This window comes from Anolis sagrei, chromosome 7 (genome assembly GCF_037176765.1).
Source record: "Anolis sagrei isolate rAnoSag1 chromosome 7, rAnoSag1.mat, whole genome shotgun sequence".
In the NCBI taxonomy this organism is placed as follows: domain Eukaryota; kingdom Metazoa; phylum Chordata; class Lepidosauria; order Squamata; family Dactyloidae; genus Anolis; species Anolis sagrei.
The window spans coordinates 20,710,636-20,734,817 of record NC_090027.1 but is presented as its reverse complement, the minus strand read 5'-3'; the positions used below and the strand labels follow the sequence as shown (position 1 = coordinate 20,734,817).

The window sequence follows — 24,182 nt, the reverse complement described above, 5'->3', positions numbered from 1 at the left end:
ACAGCTAAAAATCCATCAAAACATATTTAAAGTTATATGGCAGCGTCGACTTATATAATTCAGTTCAAAGCAGATAATGTGGATTATCTGCTTTGATAATCTGAATTATGGTAATGTAGAAGGTGTGTGAGTTGTATGAGTCTACACTGCCATATAATCCAGTTCAAAGCAGATGATTCTGGATTTTATATGGTAGTGTAGAAGAGGTCAAAGTCATGCATGTCTTTGCAAATCAAAGCCCTATGGAGAGATGCCCTGCTGTGGCTCTCTTTGGCCAGCAGAGGGCGCCGCAAATCCAATTGTGGATTCTGTGCTCATCCTTTGCATTCAACCCCAAAGGAAGAAGGAATACACAATATGTATGTGTGTGTACCTCTCTCCCTCTCCCTACTCTATCTATCTATCTATCTATCTATCTATCTATCTATCTATCTATCTATCTATCTATCTATCTATCTATCTATCTATCTATCTATCTAAAATGAAGAAGGTATTCTGTCTTGTTATTGTTATTATTAGTTATTATTTACATATATACATATGCGATGCCTACATATCATATACAATATGTATGTATATGATGTATGAAATATATATGTGATATGATGTACATGTTTGTACCTTGCATATATTCTTCGCTTGCTTATATATCTCAGCCTTCAACAATACAAGACACAAATAATTATTAGTATAATAATAAGACAAACCTCTTTTGTCTTATTATTATTGTTAGTATTATCAGTTATTGTTATATACATATATGATATGTACATGATACATTTAAGGAAATATAGATTCAGGGGTTTCTTAGAAAAGTAGTACTCAGAGGTGGTTTGGCCAGTTCTTTCCTCTGAAATGGAGCCTGCGATTCATTGCCGGTCTCCCATCCAAGGACCAACCATGGCTGGCCCTGCTTAGCATCCATAACTAGGGGGCTATCCATTACCTTTGAGGGAATGTAGACAAGTTTTCTTAATAAAGTAATACTCAGAGTTGGTTTGGCCAGTTCTTTCCTCTGAAATGGAGCCTGTATAGCCTATTTATGGCTGGACTCCCATCCAAGGGCCATTCAGGGCAGGCCCTTCTTAGCATCCGAAACTAGATGGCTATCTGATAACTTTTAAGAGAATATAGATCTCATAAGTGATTCTATGGTCAAAAGTTATTTGAGAAGTTCTTTCCTCTGAAATAGTGCCTGCTATTCATCACTGGTCTCCCATGTAAGTCTATCCCTGGCCTGTCTCCCATCCAAGGACCAACCAGGGCCCACCCTGCTTAGCATCCAAGTTCAGAATTAGGATATTTTTTGACTTACGCCAATAATAATAATAATAATAATAATATAATAATAATGTGGGGATCCATAGGGCTTCCTTAGAGTATAAGAGCCTATTCCTGGTTAGTCTCCCATCCAAGGACCAACCAGGGCCCGCCCTGCTTAGCAGCCAAGATCAGAATTAGGATATTTTTTGACTTACGCCAATAATAATAATAATAATAATAATAATAATAATAATATAATGTGGGGATCCATGGGGCTTCCTTAAGAGTATAAGAGCCTATTTCTGGTCGGTCTCCCATCCAAGGACCAACCAGGGCCCACCCTGCTTAGCATCAAATTTCAGAATTAGGATTTTATTTTTTGGCTTATGCCAGTAATAATAATGTGGGGATCCATAGGGTTTCCTTAGAAGAGCCTATTCCTGGTCGGTCTCCCATCCAAGGACCAACCAGGGCCCGCCCTGCTTAGCATCCAAGTTCAGAATTAGGATATTTTTTGACTTACGCCAATAATAATAATCTGAGGATCCATAGGGCTTCCTTAAGAGTATAGGAGCATATTCCTGGTCGGTCTCCCATCCAGGGACCAACCAGGGCCCACCCTGCTTAGCATCCAAGTTCAGAATTAGGATATTTTTTGACTTACGCCAATAATAATAATAATGTAGGGATCCATATGGCTTCCTTAAGAGTATAAAAGCCTATTCCTGGTCGGTCTCCCATCCAAGAACCAACCAGGGCCTGCCCTGCTTAGCATCCAAGATCAGAATTAGGATATTTTTTGACTTACACCAATAATAATAATAATAATAATGTGGGGATTCATAGGGCTTCCTTAAGAGTATAAGAGCCTATTCCTGGTCGGTCTCCCATCCAAGGACCAACCAGGGTCCGCCCTGCTTAGCATCCAGGATCAGAATTAGGATATTTTTTGGCTTATGCCAATAATAATAATATGGGGATCCATAGGGCTTCCTTAGAAGAGCCTATCCCTGCTCGGTCTCCCATCCAAGCACCAACCAGGCCAGACCCTGCTTAGCAACAAAGGTCAGGCCTTTTCTCCTGCCTTCTTTGGGCTGAACTCGTTCCTTCCGAGGAGTAACGCGTTCCAAGTAGCGCCGTTCCTCCTGCGTTGGGACCCGAGGGCGCCCCCTAGAGGCCGCCTGTGCGACCTGCCCGGCCAAGCCCCTCCGCCTCGAACAGCCAATCAGCACCCAGGGGGCGGGGCCTGGAAAGGGGCGGGGTCTGGCTAGGGATCTGCAGAGAGCAGAGCTCACAACACCTGGGCGCTGGAAGGAGCTGCACCGTCCGCATTGGCTCCTATCGCGCGATAGAGAGCGCTCCCGCCCCGGCACCTTCCTCCTTCGTTCATTCTTGTCTTCCCCCCTCCTTCCTTCCTTTCCTCTTTTTGATCTCTCTTCCTTTTTTTAAGTTTCTAACCCTTTTCCTTCCTCAGTTTCTACCTTTCCTTCCTTGGATCTTTCCCTTCTTTCTTTACCGGCGTTTCTCCCCTCCTTCCTTCCTTCCTTCCTTCCTTCCTTCCTTCCTTCCTTCCTTCCTTCCTTCCTTCCTTTCTTTCTTTCTTTCTTTCTTTCCTTCCTCCTCTTTTTCCCCCTTTCCTTCATTCCCTTCCTTTTTTCTTACCTTCTTCTCTCCTTCCTTTCTTTCCCTCCTCTTTCCTCCTTTCCTTCCTTAGTTTCTCCCCTCCTTTATTTCCTTCTTCCTTCCCTGCTTTTCTCCTTTTCTTTCCTTAGTTCTTTCTCACCCTCCTCCTTTCCCACCTTCCTTCCTTCTCACTTTCTTGGATCCTTCCCTCCTTTTATAAAAGGAATTTCTTCCTCTTTTCTTTCTTACTCTTTCTTAGTTTCTTCCCTTCTTCTCTTCTTTCTTTACGTCTTCTTCACTCTCTTCCTTTTTTACTTTCTTGGATCCTTCCCTCCTTTCTTTACAGGTATTTCCTTCCTTTCTCTCCTTCTTAGTTCCTTCCCTTCTTCTTTCCTTAAGTCATTCTCTCTCTCTTCTCACTTTCTTGGATCCTTCCCTCCTTTTATAAAAGGTATTTCTCCCTTCTTTTTTCATACTCTTTCCTTCTTTTTTCCCTTCCTTTCTTTCCTTAGTTTCTTCCCTTCTTCTCTCCTTTTCTTTCCTTAGGCCTTCCTCACTCTTTTCCTTCATACTTTCTTGGATCATTCTCTCCTTTTTTTATAAGTATTTCCATCCTTCTTTCTTTCTTTCTTTCCTTCCTTCCTTTCTCTCATTCTTAATTCCTTCCCTTCTTCTTTCCTTTCCTTAAGTCTTCTCTTCTCACTTTCTTGGATCCTTCCCTCCTTTCTTTACAAGTATTTCCTTCATTCTTTCCTACATTTTCCTTCTTTCTTCCCTTCTTCTCTCCTTTTCTTTCCTTAGGTCTTCCCCACTCTCTTCTTTTTTACTTTCTTGGATTCTTCCACCCTATCTTTATAGGTATTTCTTTCTTTCCTTCATTCCTCTCCTTCTTAGTTCTTCCCTTTTTCTCTCCTTTCCTCTTCTTAAGTCTTTCTCACCCGCTTCTCACTTTCTTGGATCCTTCCCTCCTTTCTTTACAGGTATTTCCTTCCTTCCTTTCTCTCCTTCTTAGTTCCTTCCCTTCTTCTCTCCTTTCCTCTACTTAAGTCTTTCTCACTCTCTTCCTTCTTACTTTCTTGGATCCTTCTCTCCTTTCTTTCCAGGTATTTCCTTCCTCCTTTCTTCCTTTTCTTCCCTACCCTTGTTTCCTTCCCTCCTTTCTTTGGACCCTTGACCAAGCAGCGGCCGAAGGGCTCTCCATGCGCTGCTGCTCTTTGCTGGGCAAGTGAGGCCGACCAAGTCCCAGCGCTGCCTGAAGCCTCCTTCCAAGATGGCCTTCCTCCTGCTGGGTAAGCCTTCTCCTCTTCCTCCTCTTTCCTTCAGTTCAAAGCAGATAATCTGGATGTCAGGGGCCTTAAACTGTCCCTCTATCCCAGGATCTGATCCCAGATTTGTCCCTGATTATCTGGCTGTGGAGACTCATGATCCACTCCGAAACAGATAATCTGGGATCAGATCCTGGGATATCGGGCAACGTAGGCTCCTTCTGGGACCCTTCAGGTGCAGCAAAACTTGCTAACCGGAAGGTTGGCAGTTTGAAGTTGTTGATTGGGGTGAGCTTCCGCTGTCAGCCCTAGCTCCTGCTGACCTAGCAGTTCAAAAACATGCAATGTGAGTAGATCAATAGCGGGAAGGTAAAAGGCACCCATGTTGGAAAACGCAATCAGGAAAGTCTATGGACAATTGGCTCCTCGGCATGGAAATGGAACAAGAGCACCTCCCTATGGCCAGAGTTGAGCGTTGCATCCAGACGCCGGTGATGGAAAGGGAAATCTTTGCCTTTGTTTGTGTACTGTTTACTGTTTATGTTTGTGTATAGAACGCATTGAATGTTTGCCTATATATAAATATAAATATAAATGTAATGTATGTTTGTGGGATTAACAGAACTCAAAAACCACTGGACGAATTGACACCAAATTTGGACACAAGACACCTAACAGTCCAATGAGTGTCCATCACCCATAAACGCACACACACACACACACACACACACACACACAAAACCCCAGCGGAACAAACTTAAAACCCCCCCCAAAATACACCATATAGACATATAGACATACACTCATACACATATGCACATGCACACATTCATATTTGTGTGTGTATGCACAAACACACACAAATATACACATATACACACATACATGTACATACGCACATATATACATATACATTATGCCTTTAGAATAATTTAGAATATACATGCACACTTACATATATACATATCCCCATGCACATACATATACATATCCACATACATATATACACATATGCATATAGACAAGCACACACATATACACAGTAGGCATGTACACATATAAACACACAAATATACATATATACATGCACACATACATATATACATATCCACATGCACATACATATACATATCCACATACATATATACACATATGCATATAGACAAGCACACACATATACACAATAGGCATGTACATATCAACACACAAATATACATATACACATGCACATATACATGCACACATACATATATACATATCCCTATGCACATACATATACATATCCACATACATATATAAACATATATATGCATATAGACAAGCACATACATATACACAATAGGCATGTACACATATCAACACACAAATACACAAATATATGCACACATATATTTGTGTACACACACATATATGCAAGCACACATATATATACACACACACATATGCACACACAAAACACATATACACATACCGGGCCACAGCAACATGTGGCAGGGGACGGCTACTGTGTGTGTGTGTGTGTGTGTGTGTGTGTGTATGTGTGCATATATATATATCTATATATCTATATATCTACTATAATCTGTGTGTATATATATATATATCTACTGTAATGTGCTCGGAGTCTCCTGTGAGTACCATTATTCCACACAAGGCAGATCATCCACAATCTCTGCTTTGAACTGAATTATCTGAGTCCACACTGCCATATAATCCAGTTCAGGGTGAAGGAGCCCTACAGTACCATCGACAAACCCAGATTATCTGCCTTGAAGTGGATTATATGGCAATGTCGACTCCTATAATCCAGTCCAAAGCATATCATGTGGATGATCCGCTTTGATATAATCTGTATTACATGGCAGTGAAGACAGAAGGACAATGCAGTGGAGCTCATGTGGATGGCAACAGCTTCAGGCAGATTTGCAGAGGCTGAGGCTTGAACCCAGGACCAATACGGGAGTGGACAATACTAGAATAGTGGACAATACTAGGACAATGCAAAGGAGCCTCCAGCCTCATATGGATGGCAGCAGGCAGGAGGTTTTCCTTCTCAAACCTGCAGAGAAGGAGACTTGAACCCGGGACCGTCAACGACTCATCAACATCCAACCTTGCAGGATCAGCTCTGGCCAGATGTTGTAACATTCTCCTAGCCTGGCCTCTCTATAAGGATCTGATCTCATTCTTAGTCAGAGCAGAAGTCCCTGTAAGACAGGCATGTGCAAACTTGGGCCCTCCAGGTGTTTTGGACTATAGCTCCCATAATTCCTAACAGCCGGTAGGCTGTTAGGAATTATGGGAGCTGTAGTCCAAAACACCTGGAGGGCCCAAGTTTGCACATGCCTGCTATTAGCCAGTTATATCCCGTAATAGAACCTCCAGCAGTTGGGCTTCCTTGGCGGTCTCCCATCCAAACCAGGGCTGACCCTGCTTAGCATCCAAAACTAAATCTAAAAATAATCATAATCATCCTCATCATTATAATAATACAATATTGGCTCTTGTCTGATGCTTTTAGAATAATTCCACCTGCCTTTTCATTATATTGGAAGGGACTCCCAAGGGTCATCTAGACCAACCCCTCACCATTAGACCAGATCTGGTGTTTTCAAAATAATAATAATAGTAATAATAGTAATAATAGTAATAATAGTAATAATAATAATAATAATAATAATAATTTGGATCCAGTCTGGAGCCTTTAGATCCGGTCTTTATTTGAATTGGAAGGGACCTCCAAAGGTCATCTAGTCCAACCCTTTCCTATGCAGACATACCCAATAAAGGCAGTCATCATGTTTTATCTTTGCCCGCTCTCTTTCCGGTTTGCTCCGCTTTTAGCAACGTTTCCTTATCTCGCCTTCCTGCTTTTCTCTTTCTCTTCAACCATAAGATGGTGGAATATTATTTTTATCCCGGGACCAAATAGTAATAATAATAATAATAATAATAATAATAAATACTTTATTTTTATTCCGCTCTATCTCCCCAAAGGAACTCAGGGCAGATATACATATACATATACATATATATACACACACATACACACACACACACACACAGATATATATATATATATATATATATATATATATATATCCCCCAAATGTCATTTTTCGTGTCAAAATATTTTCCAACTCAAGAGGAGTGACTTTGGCCACTTACGAATGTCCTTCTGTAATTCCTTTTTAGAGCACGGACCCGGCTTGTTTTCATGCGAGGGCATTAGTCACCTCTTTATTTATTTCCATGGGATCATTACCAGGGACATAATTGGGGGGATTTGACCACTAATGTGGGGTTCGCGGTGCACCTTTTGCAAAAGGCAGGTGTGAGGTTTGCCCTGAGGCTGGAGATGTGGTCAGGGGAACAAGTCTGACCGGTGTCAATTCCTGGACGGATGTCAAAGATGATAAGTTGTCAACGGCATTAAATAAACAGCCCTCTGGTCAAACCGGATGGCTCAGATCCGCTAAGAAAGTGTTTGCTCTTTGCATCGGATCTGGAAAGCTGCGGTGGAGGCACTTACTCTCCTCATTTACACGGCACCATGACCACGCTTTGGTCCCACTTTCGATCCAGTTCCAGGGAACTTTCAGACTTCTGCACAACCCCATTATTCCATGGTGGATCCCATCTCAGCCACTTTTGAAGCTTCCGTATGACACTATTATCCCACTTTGGTCCCACTTTTGATCCCATCCCATGATCCCAAGTACTTTTGGGATTTGCAGCTTTTTTGAGATTCTCTTCTAAAGAGCTTTTTTTTTGCCTTCTTCTCTTTATTTCCCTCTTTCTCCTTTTTCTTCTCCTTCTTCTCTGTCTTTTCCTCCTCCTCTTTCTCCTCCTCCATTTTCCTTCTCCTTCTTGTTTCTCCTCCTCCTTGTTCTCCTTCATGTTCCTTCTCCTCCTTCTCTCCCTTCTACTTCTTGTCCCTTCTCTTTCTCATCCTTCTCCTCCTCCTTGTTCTCCTCCTTGTTCCTTCTCTTTCTTGTTCCTCCTCCTTCTTCCTCCTCCTCCTCATTGTTCTCCTTTCTCTCCTTCCTCTTGCTCCTCCTCCTTGTTCTCCTTCATGTTCCTTCTCCTCCTCTCCCTTCTCCTTCTTGTTCCTTCTCCTTCTCATTCCTTCTCCTCCTTTTCTCCTTGTTCTCTCTCATGTTCCTTCTCCTCCTCTCCCGTCTCCTTCTTGTTCCTTCTCCTTCTCATCCTTCTTCTTGTTCATCCTCCTCCTCCTTTTTCTCCTTGTTCTCCCTCATGTTCCTTCTCCTCCTTCTCTCCCTTCTCCTTCTCATCCTTCTCATTCCTTCTCCTCCTTTTCTCCTTGTTCTCTCTCATGTTCCTTCTCCTCCTCTCCCGTCTCCTTCTTGTTCCTTCTCCTTCTCATCCTTCTTCTTGTTCATCCTCCTCCTCCTTTTTCTCCTTGTTCTCCCTCATGTTCCTTCTCCTCCTTCTCTCCCTTCTCCTTCTCATCCTTCTCATTCCTTCTCCTCCTTCTCCTTGTTCTCCTTCATGTTCCTTCTCCTCCTTCTCTCCCTTCTACTTCTTGTCCCTTCTCTTTCTCATCCTTCTCCTCCTCCTTGTTCTCCTCCTTGTTCCTCCTCTTTCTTGTTCCTTCTTCCTCCTCCTTCTTCCTCCTCCTCCTCATTGTTCTCCTTTCTCTCTTTCCTCTTGCTCCTCCTCCTTGTTCTCCTTCATATTCCTTCTCCTCCTCTCCCTTCTCCTTCTTGTTCCTTCTCATCCTTCTTCTCATTCCTTCTCCTCCTTTTCTCCTTGTTCTCTCTCATGTTCCTTCTCCTCCTCTCCCGTCTCCTTCTTGTTCCTTCTCCTTCTCTTCATTCTTCTTGTTCATCCTCCTCCTCCTTTTTCTCCTTGTTCTCCCTCATGTTCCTTCTCCTCCTTCTCTCCCTTCTCCTTCTCATCCTTCTCATTCCTTCTCCTCTTCTCCTTGTTCTCCCTCATGTTCCTTCTCCTCCTTCTTTCCCTTCTCCTTCTTGTTCCTTCTCCTTCTCATCCTTCTTCTTGTTCACACTCCTCCTCCTTTTTCTCCTTGTTCTCCCTCATGTTCCTTCTCCTCCTTCTTTCCCTTCTCCTTCTTGTTCCTTCTGTTTCTCATCCTTCTCCTCCTTGTTCCTCCTCCTCTTTCTTGTTCCTTCTCCTCCTCCTTCTTTTTCCTTCTCCTCCTCCTCATTTTTCTCCTCCCTCTTGTTCCTTCTCCTCCTTCTCTCCCTTCTCCTTCTCATCCTTCTCATTCCTTCTCCTCCTTTTCTCCTTGTTCTCTCTCATGTTCCTTCTCCTCCTCTCCCGTCTCCTTCTTGTTCCTTCTCCTTCTCATCCTTCTTCTTGTTCATCCTCCTCCTCCTTTTTCTCCTTGTTCTCCCTCATGTTCCTTCTCCTCCTTCTCTCCCTTCTCCTTCTCATCCTTCTCATTCCTTCTCCTCTTCTCCTTGTTCTCCCTCATGTTCCTTCTCCTCCTCTCCCTTCTCCTTCTTGTTCCTTCTCCTTCTCATCCTTCTTCTTGTTCACCTCCTTTTTCTCCTTGTTCTCCCTCATGTTCCTTCTCCTCCTTCTTTCCCTTCTCCTTCTTGTTCCTTCTGCTTCTCATCCTTCTCCTCCTTGTTCCTCCTCCTCCTTCTTTTTCCTTCTCCTCCTCCTCATTGTTCTCCTCCCTCTTGTTCCTTCTCCTCCTTCTCTCCCTTCTCCTTCTCATCCTTCTCATTCCTTCTCCTCCTTTTCTCCTTGTTCTCTCTCATGTTCCTTCTCCTCCTCTCCCGTCTCCTTCTTGTTCCTTCTCCTTCTCATCCTTCTTCTTGTTCATCCTCCTCCTCCTTTTTCTCCTTGTTCTCCCTCATGTTCCTTCTCCTCCTTCTCTCCCTTCTCCTTCTCATCCTTCTCATTCCTTCTCTTCTCCTTGTTCTCCCTCATGTTCCTTCTCCTCCTCTCCCTTCTCCTTCTTGTTCCTTCTCCTTCTCATCCTTCTTCTTGTTCACCTCCTTTTTCTCCTTGTTCTCCCTCATGTTCCTTCTCCTCCTTCTTTCCCTTCTCCTTCTTGTTCCTTCTGCTTCTCATCCTTCTCCTCCTTGTTCCTCCTCCTCCTTCTTTTTCCTTCTCCTCCTCCTCATTGTTCTCCTCCCTCTTGTTCCTTCTCCTCCTTCTCTCCCTTCTCCTTCTCATCCTTCTCATTCCTTCTCCTCTTCTCCTTGTTCTCCCTCATGTTCCTTCTCCTCCTTCTTTCCCTTCTCCTTCTTGTTCCTTCTCATCCTTCTTCTTGTTCACACTCCTCCTCCTTTTTCTCCTTGTTCTCCCTCATGTTCCTTCTCCTCCTTCTTTCCCTTCTCCTTCTTGTTCCTTCTGCTTCTCATCCTTCTCCTCCTTGGTCCTCCTCCTCTTTCTTGTTCCTTCTCCTCCTCCTTCTTTTTCCTTCTCCTCCTCCTCATTGTTCTCCTCCCTCTTGTTCCTTCTCCTTCTTCTCCCCCTTGTTCTTCTTCTCCTTCTTGTAGCGTAGGTCCCCCATGACCTTCTGGCAAGGAAACTAGTCCAGTGTGTGTGAGGCAAAACTACAGTGAGATGGATCTGCAATTGATTAAGCGAATGAACCCAGAGTGTGATTCTTCCCAATGCTTCCTCTTCGTCCTGGAAAAAAGGGCTGAGTGGAGTGCATCAGCAGGGCTCCATCCTGGGTCCAGTCCTGTTCAGGTTCTTTGTTAAGATTTAGATGAAGGGTGAGAAGGCAGGATCACTAAATTTGCAGACGGGACCAAATGGGGAGGGAGAGCCAATACTCCAGAAGACAGGAGCAGGATTCAAAACTGATATCATAGATTCAGAGAGATGATGGTCCAAAACTCACACAATGAAGTTCAACAGACGTTCAAATGCAAGAGACTCCACTTAGGCAGAAAAAAGGAATGGCAAAGAGACAGAATGGGGGACGAGGCCTGACTCAACAGTAGTGAGTGTGGAAAAGATATGGGAGTCCTCATGGGGAGGAAGGGGAACAGGAGCCTGGAATGTCATGCGACTGCTCAAAACGCCAATGGGATTTTGGCCTGCATCAAGTGGAGCCTAGTGCCTAGATCCAGCGAAGTCATGCTCCCCATGCTCTATTCTATTCTACCTTGGTCAGACCATATCTGTAATACTGCGTCCAATTCTGGGCACCACAATTGAAGGGAGATGTTGACACTAAGCTGGGATGTGTCCAGAGGAAGAGGGTGACTCAAAGGATCAAGGGTCTGGAGAACAAGCCCTATGAGGAACAGCTGAAAGAGCTGGCATGTTTAGCCTGCAGAAGAGAAGGCTGAGAGGAGACAGGATGAGGGAAAAGAGAGAGCTGTTCAGCAGTGGAACTCTCTGCCCCAGAGGGAGTGTGATGGAGGCTCCTTCTTTGAAGGCTTTGAAACAGAGTCTGGGTGGCCATCTGTTGGGGGTGCTTTGAAGGTGATTTTCCTGCTTCTTGGCAGAATGAGGTTGGACTGGATGGCCCACCAGGATTCTTCCAACTCTAGGAATCTAGGAGAAGGAGAAGGATGAACAAGAAGGAGAAAGAGGAGGTGAAGGAACATAGAATCATTGAATTGGAAGAGGCCTGGCAGGCCATCAACATTGTTATGAATGACTTAGATAAAGGGTTAACTTCTCCCTTCAATTGTGGTGCCCAGAATTGGACACAGTGTGATTCCAGGTAACGTGGTCTGACCAAGGCGGAAGAGAGGGGTCTTCTGCCTGCTTCTTCTCCTCCTCCTCATCTTTCTCTTCTTCCCTTCCTTTCATATATGAGATTCTATGCAGCTCCCGGTGCTAAAAACAATTTGAATTACAAATTGAAACCTACAAGATATAAACATTCAGACAGAACTGTTAAAAATTACATTGAAACACAATAAAGTTGATGGCATGGAGCTCCCAGCATTCCCGGCTTGACTGCTTGGGGATGATGGGAGGTGCAGTTGTTGCACTCCAGGACAGGAAAAGCCCTCACTTTAAACACACCACAGGCTGAGTGAAGAAACAAATCCTTTTTTTATTGAAGCTTAATAAAATATATTGTCGGAGGCTTTCATGGCTGGAATCACTGGGTTGTTGTAGGTTTTTTCGGGCTATATGGCCATGTTCTAGAGGCATTCTCTCCGACATTTCACCTGCCTCTATGGCAAGCATCCTCAGAGGTAGTGAGAATGGGGCAGGCGAAACGTCAGGAGAGAATGCCTCTAGAACATGGCCATATAGCCCGAAAAAACCTACAACAACTTAATAAAATAGCCAGTAGAAAGAAATGCTTGTAAGAAAATAGGAAAGTTCCAAAAAGCAAAAGGTCAGTAAAATGCAGTAACTCAAAGCAATGTCTATAAAAGATATAAAAACAATCCAAGGCAGTATATATCCAATAGGAATCAACAGGATGCAAAGACAATCCAAATGCTGCTAGTCAACATCAAAAGGCTAGAAGCATCCACAGGAACAAGACCCCTTGAACAGAATTTCCATGGCACGTGAACTTGATTTCCAAACGATGCCTGATCTAACAGGTTTTCCCTTGAAGCAAAGCTTATATCCCAAAACCCAGAAACTGATTTCATTTCCCCCTTCCTTTGGCTCTTATCTGACGAAGCCTTTCACGTAAATCTTGAGTTTGTTGTTGGTCCTGGCTAAACTCCAGCTGCCTGTTTTTCAACTCCCTTTCTGGCTGTTCATTAGAATTTCCGGGTGTCAGATTGTTTCCCAAACCCAAATCTTGAGAGCTCACAGAAAGAGGGAGCAAACCATCATCCCTAGGCCCAGCAGGAATATTCTCATGAGAAACTGCCCTTTGTACTGGGGCCTCTCTGTCATTGTCTGTATGAAAATCATTGACCAAACCATCTCCATCTTCCACCTCAACCTTGGCACCATCATTTCCCTCATCATTTCTCATAGCATTTCCCTCATCATCAGAAGCATCATGATCCTGGAACATAAACACAGGCTGACTCCCAACAGCGGTCCACCGACTTCTAATTTCCGAATTGAGTGAAATCAAACTCCATTTGTTGGTTAGGTCTTTTCCTCTGGCCGTGGATTGCAATCTGATTTGCTTTAATGAACCATTAACAATCCATGATGAGATGTAGATTGTGGTTTCTTTGTTTTGAATGGAAGGCTGGTTGAACATATTGGGCTACACCAGGCATGAGCAAACTTGGGCCCTCCAGGTGTTTTGAACTCCAACTCCCACAATTCCAAACAGACTACCGTCTGTTAGGAATTGTGGGAGTTGAAGTCTAAAACACCTGGAGGGCCCAAGTTTGCCCATGCCTGGTCTACACTTGAGTTTCCTTCCAAGGGAGAACGTCACATTTCTTGCCTCTTTACAACTTCGTTTTGCTTCTCTTGCTGATGTGACTGGACTGCAACTCCCATCAGCCTCATCCAGATAGATTGACTTGGCAGCCTTAAAGGGCCGGCAGCAAAACTTGGCAAAAGCTTAGTCACGGAAATGGTGCCATCCTCGTGCATGGCACTCAGCAGGGATAATGTATGCAAAATTATGGGTGCTTCCATGAAACTATGTAACCTTTGCTTCCTGCCTCCTGAGTTGACTTCCTGTTTCCTTCTTATTAAGCAAAAAAAAAAATTACATTCAGAGTAAACAAGTTTCTCAGGCAAATCATGAATCCCCAACATTGTGGTGCATTCCAGATATGGACAATTTCAGTGCAAGCTACAAATCGCAGGATCCCATAGCCTGGAGCCATGGCCCCTCATGTGGTGTCAAACCCCATTCCCTTCTGCAATGTAAAGGCACCCCACGTGGTGCTCCCCAAAGAGGTTCAGGACCATGGAAAGCGCCTTCAATATTGAACCAACACCTGAAATAGATTCTCTGCTCCGCTGGGAAGTTATAGTTGCTGAATCTGGATCTGATGTAGCTATCTATCCTTTTAACTCACCTTATCTGGATATCTATCTATCTCAGTGGTTCCCAAACTTTTCTTGACCAGGGACCACTTGACCAGGGACCACTCCCTCCAACATTAGTACCAAAAGGCTTACGAATCAGTTTTTGGTCAACTTTAGATTCGGTTTGGTTATCTGGGGTGCTGATTCAGAAAATGGCATTGGATAGACTACATCAGCTCTAGTTTCTGATACAGAACATATGCCATCCAGTCGTCGCCATCTACTCACCCACAGAAAACCATATTTGATAAGCCTCGGCACTATAAGAGGGTTTTGTGAGACTAGTCGTTCTCGTTGCAACTGTGTAGTAATGGTGACAATATTTTCGTTCTTGTGGACCACTGGTGGTCCACGGACCACAGGTTGGGAACCACTGACCTAGAGCTTTGGAGAGTTTCTGTACAACCATTTCAAAACTCCCTGCACGATTTTTTCTCGCAACAGTGTTCATGCCCTTAGCATTTAGGTAGCATACTACAGCACGAACTCTGCATTTGGAGGGATACAGAATGAGGACGCTCACCTCTAACCTTCACCACAATGCCAGCCGATGAGCTCCTGACGACTGGCACTGCTCGTTCACTTTTGTCGGCTTCCCGCTACACTGCAGTGAGAACGACTTTCCCTGAGAAAATTCTCTGTGAGAGCTATGTGCCTTGTAACCTTACTTTCCGGATAGTCCTCATAGATATGTGTGGATATGGACCTTATTTATATTTTTATCTGGACCTGATATAGATATGTGTAGATATGGATATTATCTATCTATCTATCTATCTATCTATCTATCCAAACCTGATATATATAGATATAGATAGATATGTGTAGATATGGAGCCTATTGATCTATCTATCTATCTATCTATCTATCTATCTATCTATCTATTCTAGCTAGCTAGCTAGCTATCCGGACCTGATACAGATATGTATAGCTATGGACCTGATTTGCCTGCCTGCCTGCCTGCCTGCCTGCCTATCTATCTATCTATCTATCTATCTATCTATCTGGACCTGATACAGATAAGTATAGATATGGACCTGATTTGTCTGTCTGTCTATCTATCTGGACCTGATGTGGATGTAGATAGATATGTACAGATATGGACCTTATCTATCTATCTATCTATCTATCTATCTATCTATCTATCTAGACCTGATACAGATATGTATAGATATGAACCTGATCTGTCTGTCTGTCTGTCCATCCATCCATCCATCCAAACCTGATGTGGATGTAGATAGTTATGTGTGCATATGGACCTGATCTATCTATCTATCTATCTGTCTCTCTGTCTGTCTGGACCTGATACAGATAAGTATAGATATGGACCTGATTTGTCTGTCTATCTATCTGGACCTGATGTGGATGTAGATAGATATGTACAGATATGGACCTTATCTATCTGTCTATCTTATCTTATCTATCTATCTATCTATCTATCTATCTGCATCTGATACAGATATGTATAGAGTATGAACCTTATCTGTCTGTCTATCTATCTATCTATCTATCTATCTTTCTATTTTTCTATCTAGCCTCTGAACTTTGTGACATGAAACCCAAGCCGGTCGTCATCAACTGCTGTCCAAACAGAAGGAAAGGACACAACCTTTCCACATTTCTCCGAATATAAAGAGGAACGTATTATGTTATCTTTTGCATAAGGTTTTCTTGGGAAATGGGAAACAATGAGCTAAAGTCCTGACCTTTGTTCCTAGAGCATGGCTTTCTGTTTTGGGAGGAAGTCAATGCAGCCTCTCCTCCCTTCATCTTTGCAAACAACCCACAAAGCGGCAACGCCTTCCAGACTCCCCATCATTGGGGTCTTGGTCAAAGATGCCAAGGAAGCCAAACATGTGAAGGGTTTGGCATGGAAAGAGAAGACCTTCAGCTACATCTGTTAGAATCATTGAATCCTAGAGTTGGAAGAAACCTCATGGGCCATCCAGTCCAACCCCCTGGCAAGAAGCAGGAAAATTGCATTCAAAGCACCCCTGACAGATGGCCATCCAGCCTCTGTTTAAAAGCTTCCAAAGAAGGAGCCTCTACCACACTCCGGGGCAGAGAGTTCCACTGCTGAACGGCTCTCACAGTCAGGAAGTTCTTCCTCATGTTCAGATGGAATCTCATTTCTTGTAGTTTGAAGTCATTGTTCCATTGCGTCCTAGTCTCCAGGGCAGTAGAAAACAAGCTTGCTCGCTCTTCCCCGTGACTTCCTCCCACATATTTATATATGGCTATCATGTCTCCTCTCAGCCTTCTCTTCTTCAGGCTAAACATGACCAGCTCTTCAAGCCGCTCCTCATAGTGCTTGTTCTCCAGACCCTTGATCATTTTAGTCGCCCTCCTCTGGACACATTCCTTATTCTTGCTTTGGAGACTTATAGTTCCCATGGGTTCCTTTGGAGACTTAATGGCTGTCATGGGGTTCCCTGAGGCTTTGAGTTCTGAATCTTCTCTGCTTCATGAGTATCCCGCTTTTCCATTTGCCGTTCCGTCTCGGAGCAGCTGGCATGAACTTCCTGCGAATTAATGTAGCAGGAAACAGGCTTTGCAAGGCTCTCCTCCTGCCTCTGTTGTGGTCGCATTTTTCCGCCGTTGTGCTTTGGATTATCTTTCCTTTTTCTGTGTGTGGCCCATTGGGATGCAGGCAGCTTCTGGTCTGCAAATGTGTTCACATTCTCAGTTCCAAATTTGCAAAATGCCTGGAGCTTTGTCATTGCCAGGATTGCAATTTGGTCCAAAAGTTGCACAAGTCTTGATTACGGTTTGTTGTTCAAGTTCATGACATCTAAAGTAAGTTTAAACCCACTAAGGGTGTATCTCTGCTGCAGAATTAATACAGATCAATACCATTTGATCAGCAATGGCTCAATGCTACAGAACCCTGGGATTTGTAGTTTCACAAGATCTTTGGCCTTGTCTCCCAGGATGAGGATGATAATGATGATATTGAAATAATAATGTTACTTATGTACTTAGGTGATCCCTCATCGCCCGAGGATGATGGTCCTCCAAGTGTAGTGTCTTGGTGGAGGCAGCGCTGATGGAATCGTTCCAGGAGTTGCATTTGACGCCTGTAGACAGTCCACGTTCCACAGACATATAGTAGGTTTGGGAGGACAATAGCTTTATAAACAAGCACCTTGGTCTCCCTACGGATGTCCCGGTCCTCAAATACTCTCTGCTTCATTCGGAAAAATGCTGCACTCGCAGAGCTCAGGCGGTGTTGTATTTCAGTGTCAGTGTTGGGTTTTGTGTAGAGGTGGCTGCCAAGGTAGCGGAAATGGTCAACATTTTCTAATGTTACACCATTAAGCTGTATTTCTGGCATTCGAGAGGGATTGGCTGGTGACTGCTGGAAGAGCACTTTGGTTTTCTCAATGTTTAATGATAAGCCAACCTGCTCGTATGCTTCTGTGAAGGTGTTTAAAGTGGCTTGTAGGTCTTCTTCTGAATGCGCACAGATGACGTTGTCATCAGCATACTGGAGTTCTATAATAGATGTTGTTGTAACCTTGGTTTTGGCTTTCAGTCTGCTGAGGATAGATGATTTCCACTCCGGTGGGAAGCTTCCTATCAACAAGGTGAAGTATCATAGCAATGAAGATGGAAAATAAAGTTGGGGCAATAACACATCCCTCTTTGACACCTGATTCCACCTTAAATGGGTCACATTGGAGGCCATTGCTATCCAAGACTGTTGTGAGGGCATCCATTTTCAGGTTGAAGGTTGTCCCAGTCAGTGTTGGCTTGAGGCACCTTCTTTCTCTGGGCACATTTCTCCCTTTCGCTCTCTATTGTGCCTTTTCAAATTCCGCAGCACTGCTGGTCACAGCTGACTTCCAGTTAGAGTGTTCAAGGGCCAGGGCTTCCCGGTTCTCTCTCGGTGTCTGTGCCACAGTTATAAGGTTGGCTTTAAACCCATCTTTCAGTCTCTTTTCCTGTCCATCAACATTCCGTTTTCTGTTCTTGAGTTGGGAGTAGAGTAACTGCTTTGAGAGATGGTGATCTTTGGGCATTCTGACAATGTGGTCTTCAGTCTTACGGAGTTGAGGGTGTAGGAGCATTGCTTCAATGCTTCTTCTTCCAGCATGCTGACATTTGTCCGCCTGCCTTCCTAAGAGATTTGCAGGATTTTTCGGAAGCAACGCTGATGGAATCGTTCCCGGAGTTGAGTGTGACGTCTGTAGACAGTCTATGTTTCTCAGGCATATAGCAGGGCTGGGAGGAGAATGGCTTTATATACAAGCCCCTTGGTCTCCCTATGAATGTCCTGATTCTCAAACACTCTGCTTCGTTTGAGAAAATGCTGCACTCGGAGAGCTCGGATGGTATTGTATTTCAGTGTCAATGTTGACTTTGGTGGAGAGGTGGCTGCCAAGGGAGTGGAAATGGTCAACATTTTCTAATGTTCCACCATTAAACTGTATTTCTGGCATTGCAGAAGGATTAGATGCTGCCTTTTGCTGGAAGAGCACTTTGGTTTTCTCAATGTTCAATGACAGGTCGAGCTTCCCGTATGCTTCTGCAAAGGAGTTTAGAGTGGTTTGTAAGTCTTCTGAATGCGCACAGACTATGTTACCATCAGCATATTGAAGTTCTATAACAGATGTTGTATATCTTCTGAATGAGCATGGGATATGTTATCATCAGCATATTGGAGTTTAACAGATGTTGTATATCTTCTGAATGCGCACAGACTATGTTATCATCAGTATATTGGAGTTCTATAACAGATGTTGTAGAATATAGATCTTCTGGATGAGCACAGATTATGTTATCATCAGCATATTGGGGTTCTATAACAGATGTACATCTTCTGAATGAGCACAGATTACATTATCATCAGCATATTGGAGTTCTATAACAGATGTAGATCTTCTGAATGAGCACAGGCTATGTTATCATCAGCATATTGGAGTTCTATAACAGATGTACATCTTCTGAATGAGCACATACTACATTATCATCAGCATATTGGAATTGTATAACAGATGTTGTAGATCTTCTTCTGAATGAGCAGACTGCATTATCATCAGCATACTGGAGTTCTATAACAGATGTTGTGAACCTTGGTTTTAGCTTTCAGTCTGCTGAGGTTAAACAGCTTGCCATCTATCCGATAGATGGCAAGCTATTTAATATCCTGTGGCTCCTTCACAGTGACATGATAGCAACAGTCTTGGACAGCAATGGCTTCCAAAGTGAACCAAAGTGGAATCAGGTGTCAAACAGGGATGGTGTATTATTATTGCTCCAACCTTATTTTCCATCTTCATTGCTATGATATTTTATCTTGCTGATGGGAAGCTTCCCACCGGAGTGGAATAATAATAACAATAATAATAATAATAATAATAATTGTATTTCCACCTCTCCTTGTGGCTCAAGTCTGGGTAAAACAGGGTTAAAACAGAGCAATAAAAGACCACTCTGTGAAAATACTAAAATACACACAAGACCACGCCACTAAAATAAATAATATTAATATAAATAATAATAATAAATAATATAAAATAATAATATAAAATAAATAAAATAATAATAGTTTGGATCAAAATATATATTCTGACTAGCTGTACCTGCCACGCATTGCTGTGGCCAACCTTCCCTCCCTCTTTCTCTCCTTCTTCCTTTCCTCCCTCTTTCCTTCCCTCCCTCTTTTTCTTTCCCTTCTTTCTTCCTTCTCTACTTTTTTCTTTCCTCTTTTCCTTTACTCTCAGGTTCCATCCTTCCTTCTCTCTTTCCTTCCTTCCCTCCCTCTTTCTGTCTTTCGTCCCTTCTTTCCTTCCTTCCCTCTTTCTTTCCTTTCTTCTATCACTTTTTTATTTCCTTTTCTCCTTCCCTCCTTCCCTCCTTCTCTCCTCCCTCCATTCCTTCCCCCGTTCTGTATATATGTGTTTTGTGAGTGTATATATATGCATATATGTCTGTATATATTTGTGTATATGTATATATGTGTGTGTTTGTGTATATATGTGGTTTTGTGCATGCCTTGTAATATATTTTTGATTTGTTGTCTTTTTAAGTACCTTTGGCTGTGTTTTTCAGTGTTTTTATGAGTGATGATCACTTGTTGGCCTGATAGGTGTATTGCGTCCAAATTTGGTGTCAATTCAGCCAGTGGTTTTTGAATTATGTTAATCCCACAAACGAAAAAATAACATTTTTATTTATATAGATTCTAAACTTTTTCACCTGACTTTCCATCCCTCCATCTTTCCATTTTAGGTATCTTTTTAGCCGTGTGCCATGGCTTGGAGAACACAACGTCCGCCTCCAATGGTAAGTTACTGATGTCGTAAAATGTAATATGAGCCAATCCTTGTCAATCTCGACTTCTGCATTTTGGCCATTGATTTCTTTTTTGCCCCTTCTTTGGGTTGCCAAGTTTTGCATTGGCCCAGTTAGGACCAAACTGAGATCTGATGTTTCCGGGGAAACCCCTGTCACCTAGCAACAAGCCCTTATGACATCATAGGGAAATCACCTTATGATGTCATTGAGTAGGAGACACATGGAGTGTGCCGTATAAATACAAACAACACCAAGTGACTTGGATGAACGGTTAGAAGGCAGGATCATCAAGTTTGCAAACGACACCAAATTGGGAGGGATAGCCAATAGTCCAGAGGACAGGAGCAGAATTCAAAACGATCTTGACAGATTAGAGAGATGGGCCAAAACTAACAAAATGAAGTTCAACAGGGACAAATGCAAGATACTCCACTTTGGCAGGAAAAGCGAAATGCAATGATACAGAATGGGGGACAATGCCTGGCTCAAGAGCAGTGCGTGTGAAAAAGATCTTGGAGTCCTCATGGACAACAAGTTCAACATGAGCCAACAATGTGATTTGGCGGCAAAAAAAGCCAATGGCATTTTGGCCTGCATCAATAGGAGCATAGTGTCTAGATCTAGGGAAGTAATGCTCCCCATGCTCTGTTCTGCTTTGGTTAGACCACACATGGAATATTGTGTCCAATTCTGGGCACCACAATTCAAGAGAGATATTGACAAGCTGGAATGTGTCCAGAGGAGGGCGACTAAAATGATCCAGGGTCTGGAGAACAAGCCCTATGAGGAGCGGCTTAAGGAGCTGGGCATGTTTAGTCTGAAGAAGAGAAGGCTGAGAGGGGATATGATAGCCATGTATAAATATGTGAGAGGAAGCCACAGGGAGGAGGGAGCAAGCTTGTTTTCTGCTTCCTTGGAGACTACGATGCGGAACAATGGCTTCAAACAAGAAAGGAGATTCCATCTGAACATGAGGAAGAACTTCCTGACTGTGAGAGCCGTTTAGCAGTGGAACTCTCTGCCCCGGAGTGTGGTGGAGGCTCCTTCTTTGGAAGCTTTTAAACAGAGGCTGGATGGCCATCTGTCAGGGGTGATTTGAATGCAATATTCCTGCTTCTTGGCAGAATGGGGTTGGACTGGATGGCCCATGAGGTCTCTTCCAACTCTTTGATTCTGTGATTCTATGATTCTAAGTCTGACAAATTTTCAATGCAGTGCTCTCGCCCTAAGATTCCTTCTCCTCACTTCTGCTTTTCTCCAAAACGTATAATTCTACATGGAATCATTGCATTCCTTTATGGTGTTCAGATATGGAGAGAAAGTGTGAGTTTTGCATTATCTTTGCAGCTTCCCAGACCTGCTTTGTTCCACATCTGGTGCCAAGATCGTGAGGATTCCCAACTCGATTTCTTAAAATAGCCATTAATTATGCTATTAAAAAGCGATCCCCATCTGTCAACGGCAATCCCATCTTGGAAAAACGACACCGACTGCTTAAAAAAGAAAATATCTCCCTGAATTTAGACGGGTTGCATTGGTTTCAACGGCAAAGGGAGGGAGCGTTGCAAAGGACAAAGTGCCTTCTCCACCTTCCGAATGTCGTGATCCCTTAATACTTTTCCTCATGTTGTGGTGACCCCCAACCATAACATTATTTTCGTTGCTACTTCAAAACTGTAATTTTGCTACTGTTACGAATCGTCATGTAAATATCTGATATGCAGGACGTATTTTCATTCACTGGACCAAATTTGGCGCAAATACCCGAAAAGCCCAAATCTGAATACTGGTGGGGTTGGGGAGGGATTGAGTTTGTCTTTTGGAAGTTGTAGTTGTTGGGATTTATAGCTTACCTACAATCAAAGAGCATTCTGAACTCCACCAATGATAGAATTGAACCAAACTTCGCACACAGAACTCCCACAACCAACGGAAAAAGGAAGGGTTTGATGGGCATTGACCTTTAGTTATGGAGTTGTAGTTCACCTACATCCAGAGAGCATTGTGGACTCAAGCCATGATGGCTCTGGACCAAACTTTACACGCTTACTCAATATGCCCAGATGGGAACACTTGTGGAGTTTGGGGGAAATAGACCTTGATATTTGCTGGGATTGATAGTTCACCTACAATCAAATTGCATTATGAACACCAATGATGGAATTGAACCCAACTTGGCACATAGAATTCCCATGACGGACAGAAAATATTGGAAGGTATTGGTGGGCATTGACCTTGAGTTTGAGAGTTGTAGTTCTGCATCCAGAGAGCACCGTGGACACAACAATGATTTATCTACACCAAACTTGGCACGCATACTCAATATGCCCAGATGTGAACACTTGTGGAGTTTGGGGGAAATAGACCTTGAGATTTGGGAGTTGTAGTTGCTGAGATTTATAGTTTACCTACAATCAAATTGCATTATGAACTCCACCAATGATGGAATTGAACCCAACTTGGCACATAGAATTCCCATGACGGACAGAAAATACTGGAAGGGTTTGGTGGGCATTGACCTTGAGTTTGAGAGTTGTAGTTCTACATCCAGAGAGCGCTGTGGACACAAACAATGATGGATCTGGACCAAACTTGACACAAATTCTTAATATGCCCAAATGTGAACATTGCTGGAGTTTGGGAGAAATAGACCTTGACATTTGGGAGTTGTAGTTGCTGTTTATTTGCGACATTTATATGCCGCCCTTCTCATCCCGAAGGGGACTCAGAGCGGCTTACAAGATATATATAATATGTTGTGTGTGTATATACACATACATACACACACACACACACACACACACATACAATACATTATACCATGAGCACAGTACAATATCAGCGCTATACATCACTATATTGTACTTATAATAAAAATTTAATAATAATATAATCTAACAGTAGCTATTATTATTGTTGTTATTATTATTATAGTCCTAGATACTTGGACATATTATTATAGATATATATATATATACTGGAAGGGTTTGGTGGGCAGTGTCCTTTGGTTTTGGAGTTGTAGTTCACCTACATCCAGAGAGCACTGTGGACTCAAACAATGATGGAACTAGACCAAACTTGGCATGCATACTCGATATGCCCAGATGTGAACACTGGTGGAGTTTGGAGGAAATAGAATCTTGACATTTGGGAGTTGTGGTTGCTGAGATCTGTAGTTCACCTACAATCACAGAGCATTCTGAACCCCACCAGCAATAAAATTGGGCCAAACCTCCCACACAGAACCCCCATGACCACCAGAGTGGGCTACAGCAACATGTGGCAGGGGACGGCTAGTATGCAAATACAAAAGAAGGTGGCAGCGTCTCTCCTGGTTTGATCCTTGTGGAAAACACATCCCAGGCTCTCAAAGGGATTTCCAGTTCACATGCGTTTTGTTGTTTCTGGTGCGCTTTGCCACCTGCCTACAAGAATTGTCTGCATATCTCTCCAGGAATGCAGGTGTGGCCGGGACTTCTAGTCCCTTTTGCTTGCACCGATTCCAGTGGCTCCCCTTTGAGTCCCTCCCAAGAATGATTGACGCAACCGCAAAGCAATGAAACATTGATCCCTGTGGCGATGCGGCTGTGAACATTACGCGCTTTTGGAGGAACGAAACTCTTTTCTTCCTCATTCCAGGGATTCTGGATTGGTTTGCTTGCCTAAGAACCAACCATATGGCAACTAGGATTGCATCTATCTATCTACATACAGAATGAGTGCAGATTGGCACTACTTGAACCTTTTTTTTTGTGTGTGTATGTCAGGAGTGACTTGAAAAACTGCAAGTCG

The 24,182-nt window shown here is 43.2% G+C and overlaps 1 protein-coding gene across 1 annotated transcript in view; it reads left to right on the top strand.

Annotated features, from left to right (window-relative positions):
- Window positions 1–2,881: 2,881 nt before the first annotated feature.
- Window positions 2,882–24,182, top strand: part of TGFA (transforming growth factor alpha) — a 47,624-nt gene continuing 26,323 nt past the window's right edge. The window contains exons 1-2 of the mRNA XM_060787345.2: window positions 2,882–4,175; window positions 20,325–20,378. Coding sequence (XP_060643328.2) covers window positions 4,157–4,175; window positions 20,325–20,378 — 73 coding nt within the window. The 5' untranslated portion in view covers window positions 2,882–4,156. The remainder of the gene's footprint in view (window positions 4,176–20,324; window positions 20,379–24,182) is intronic.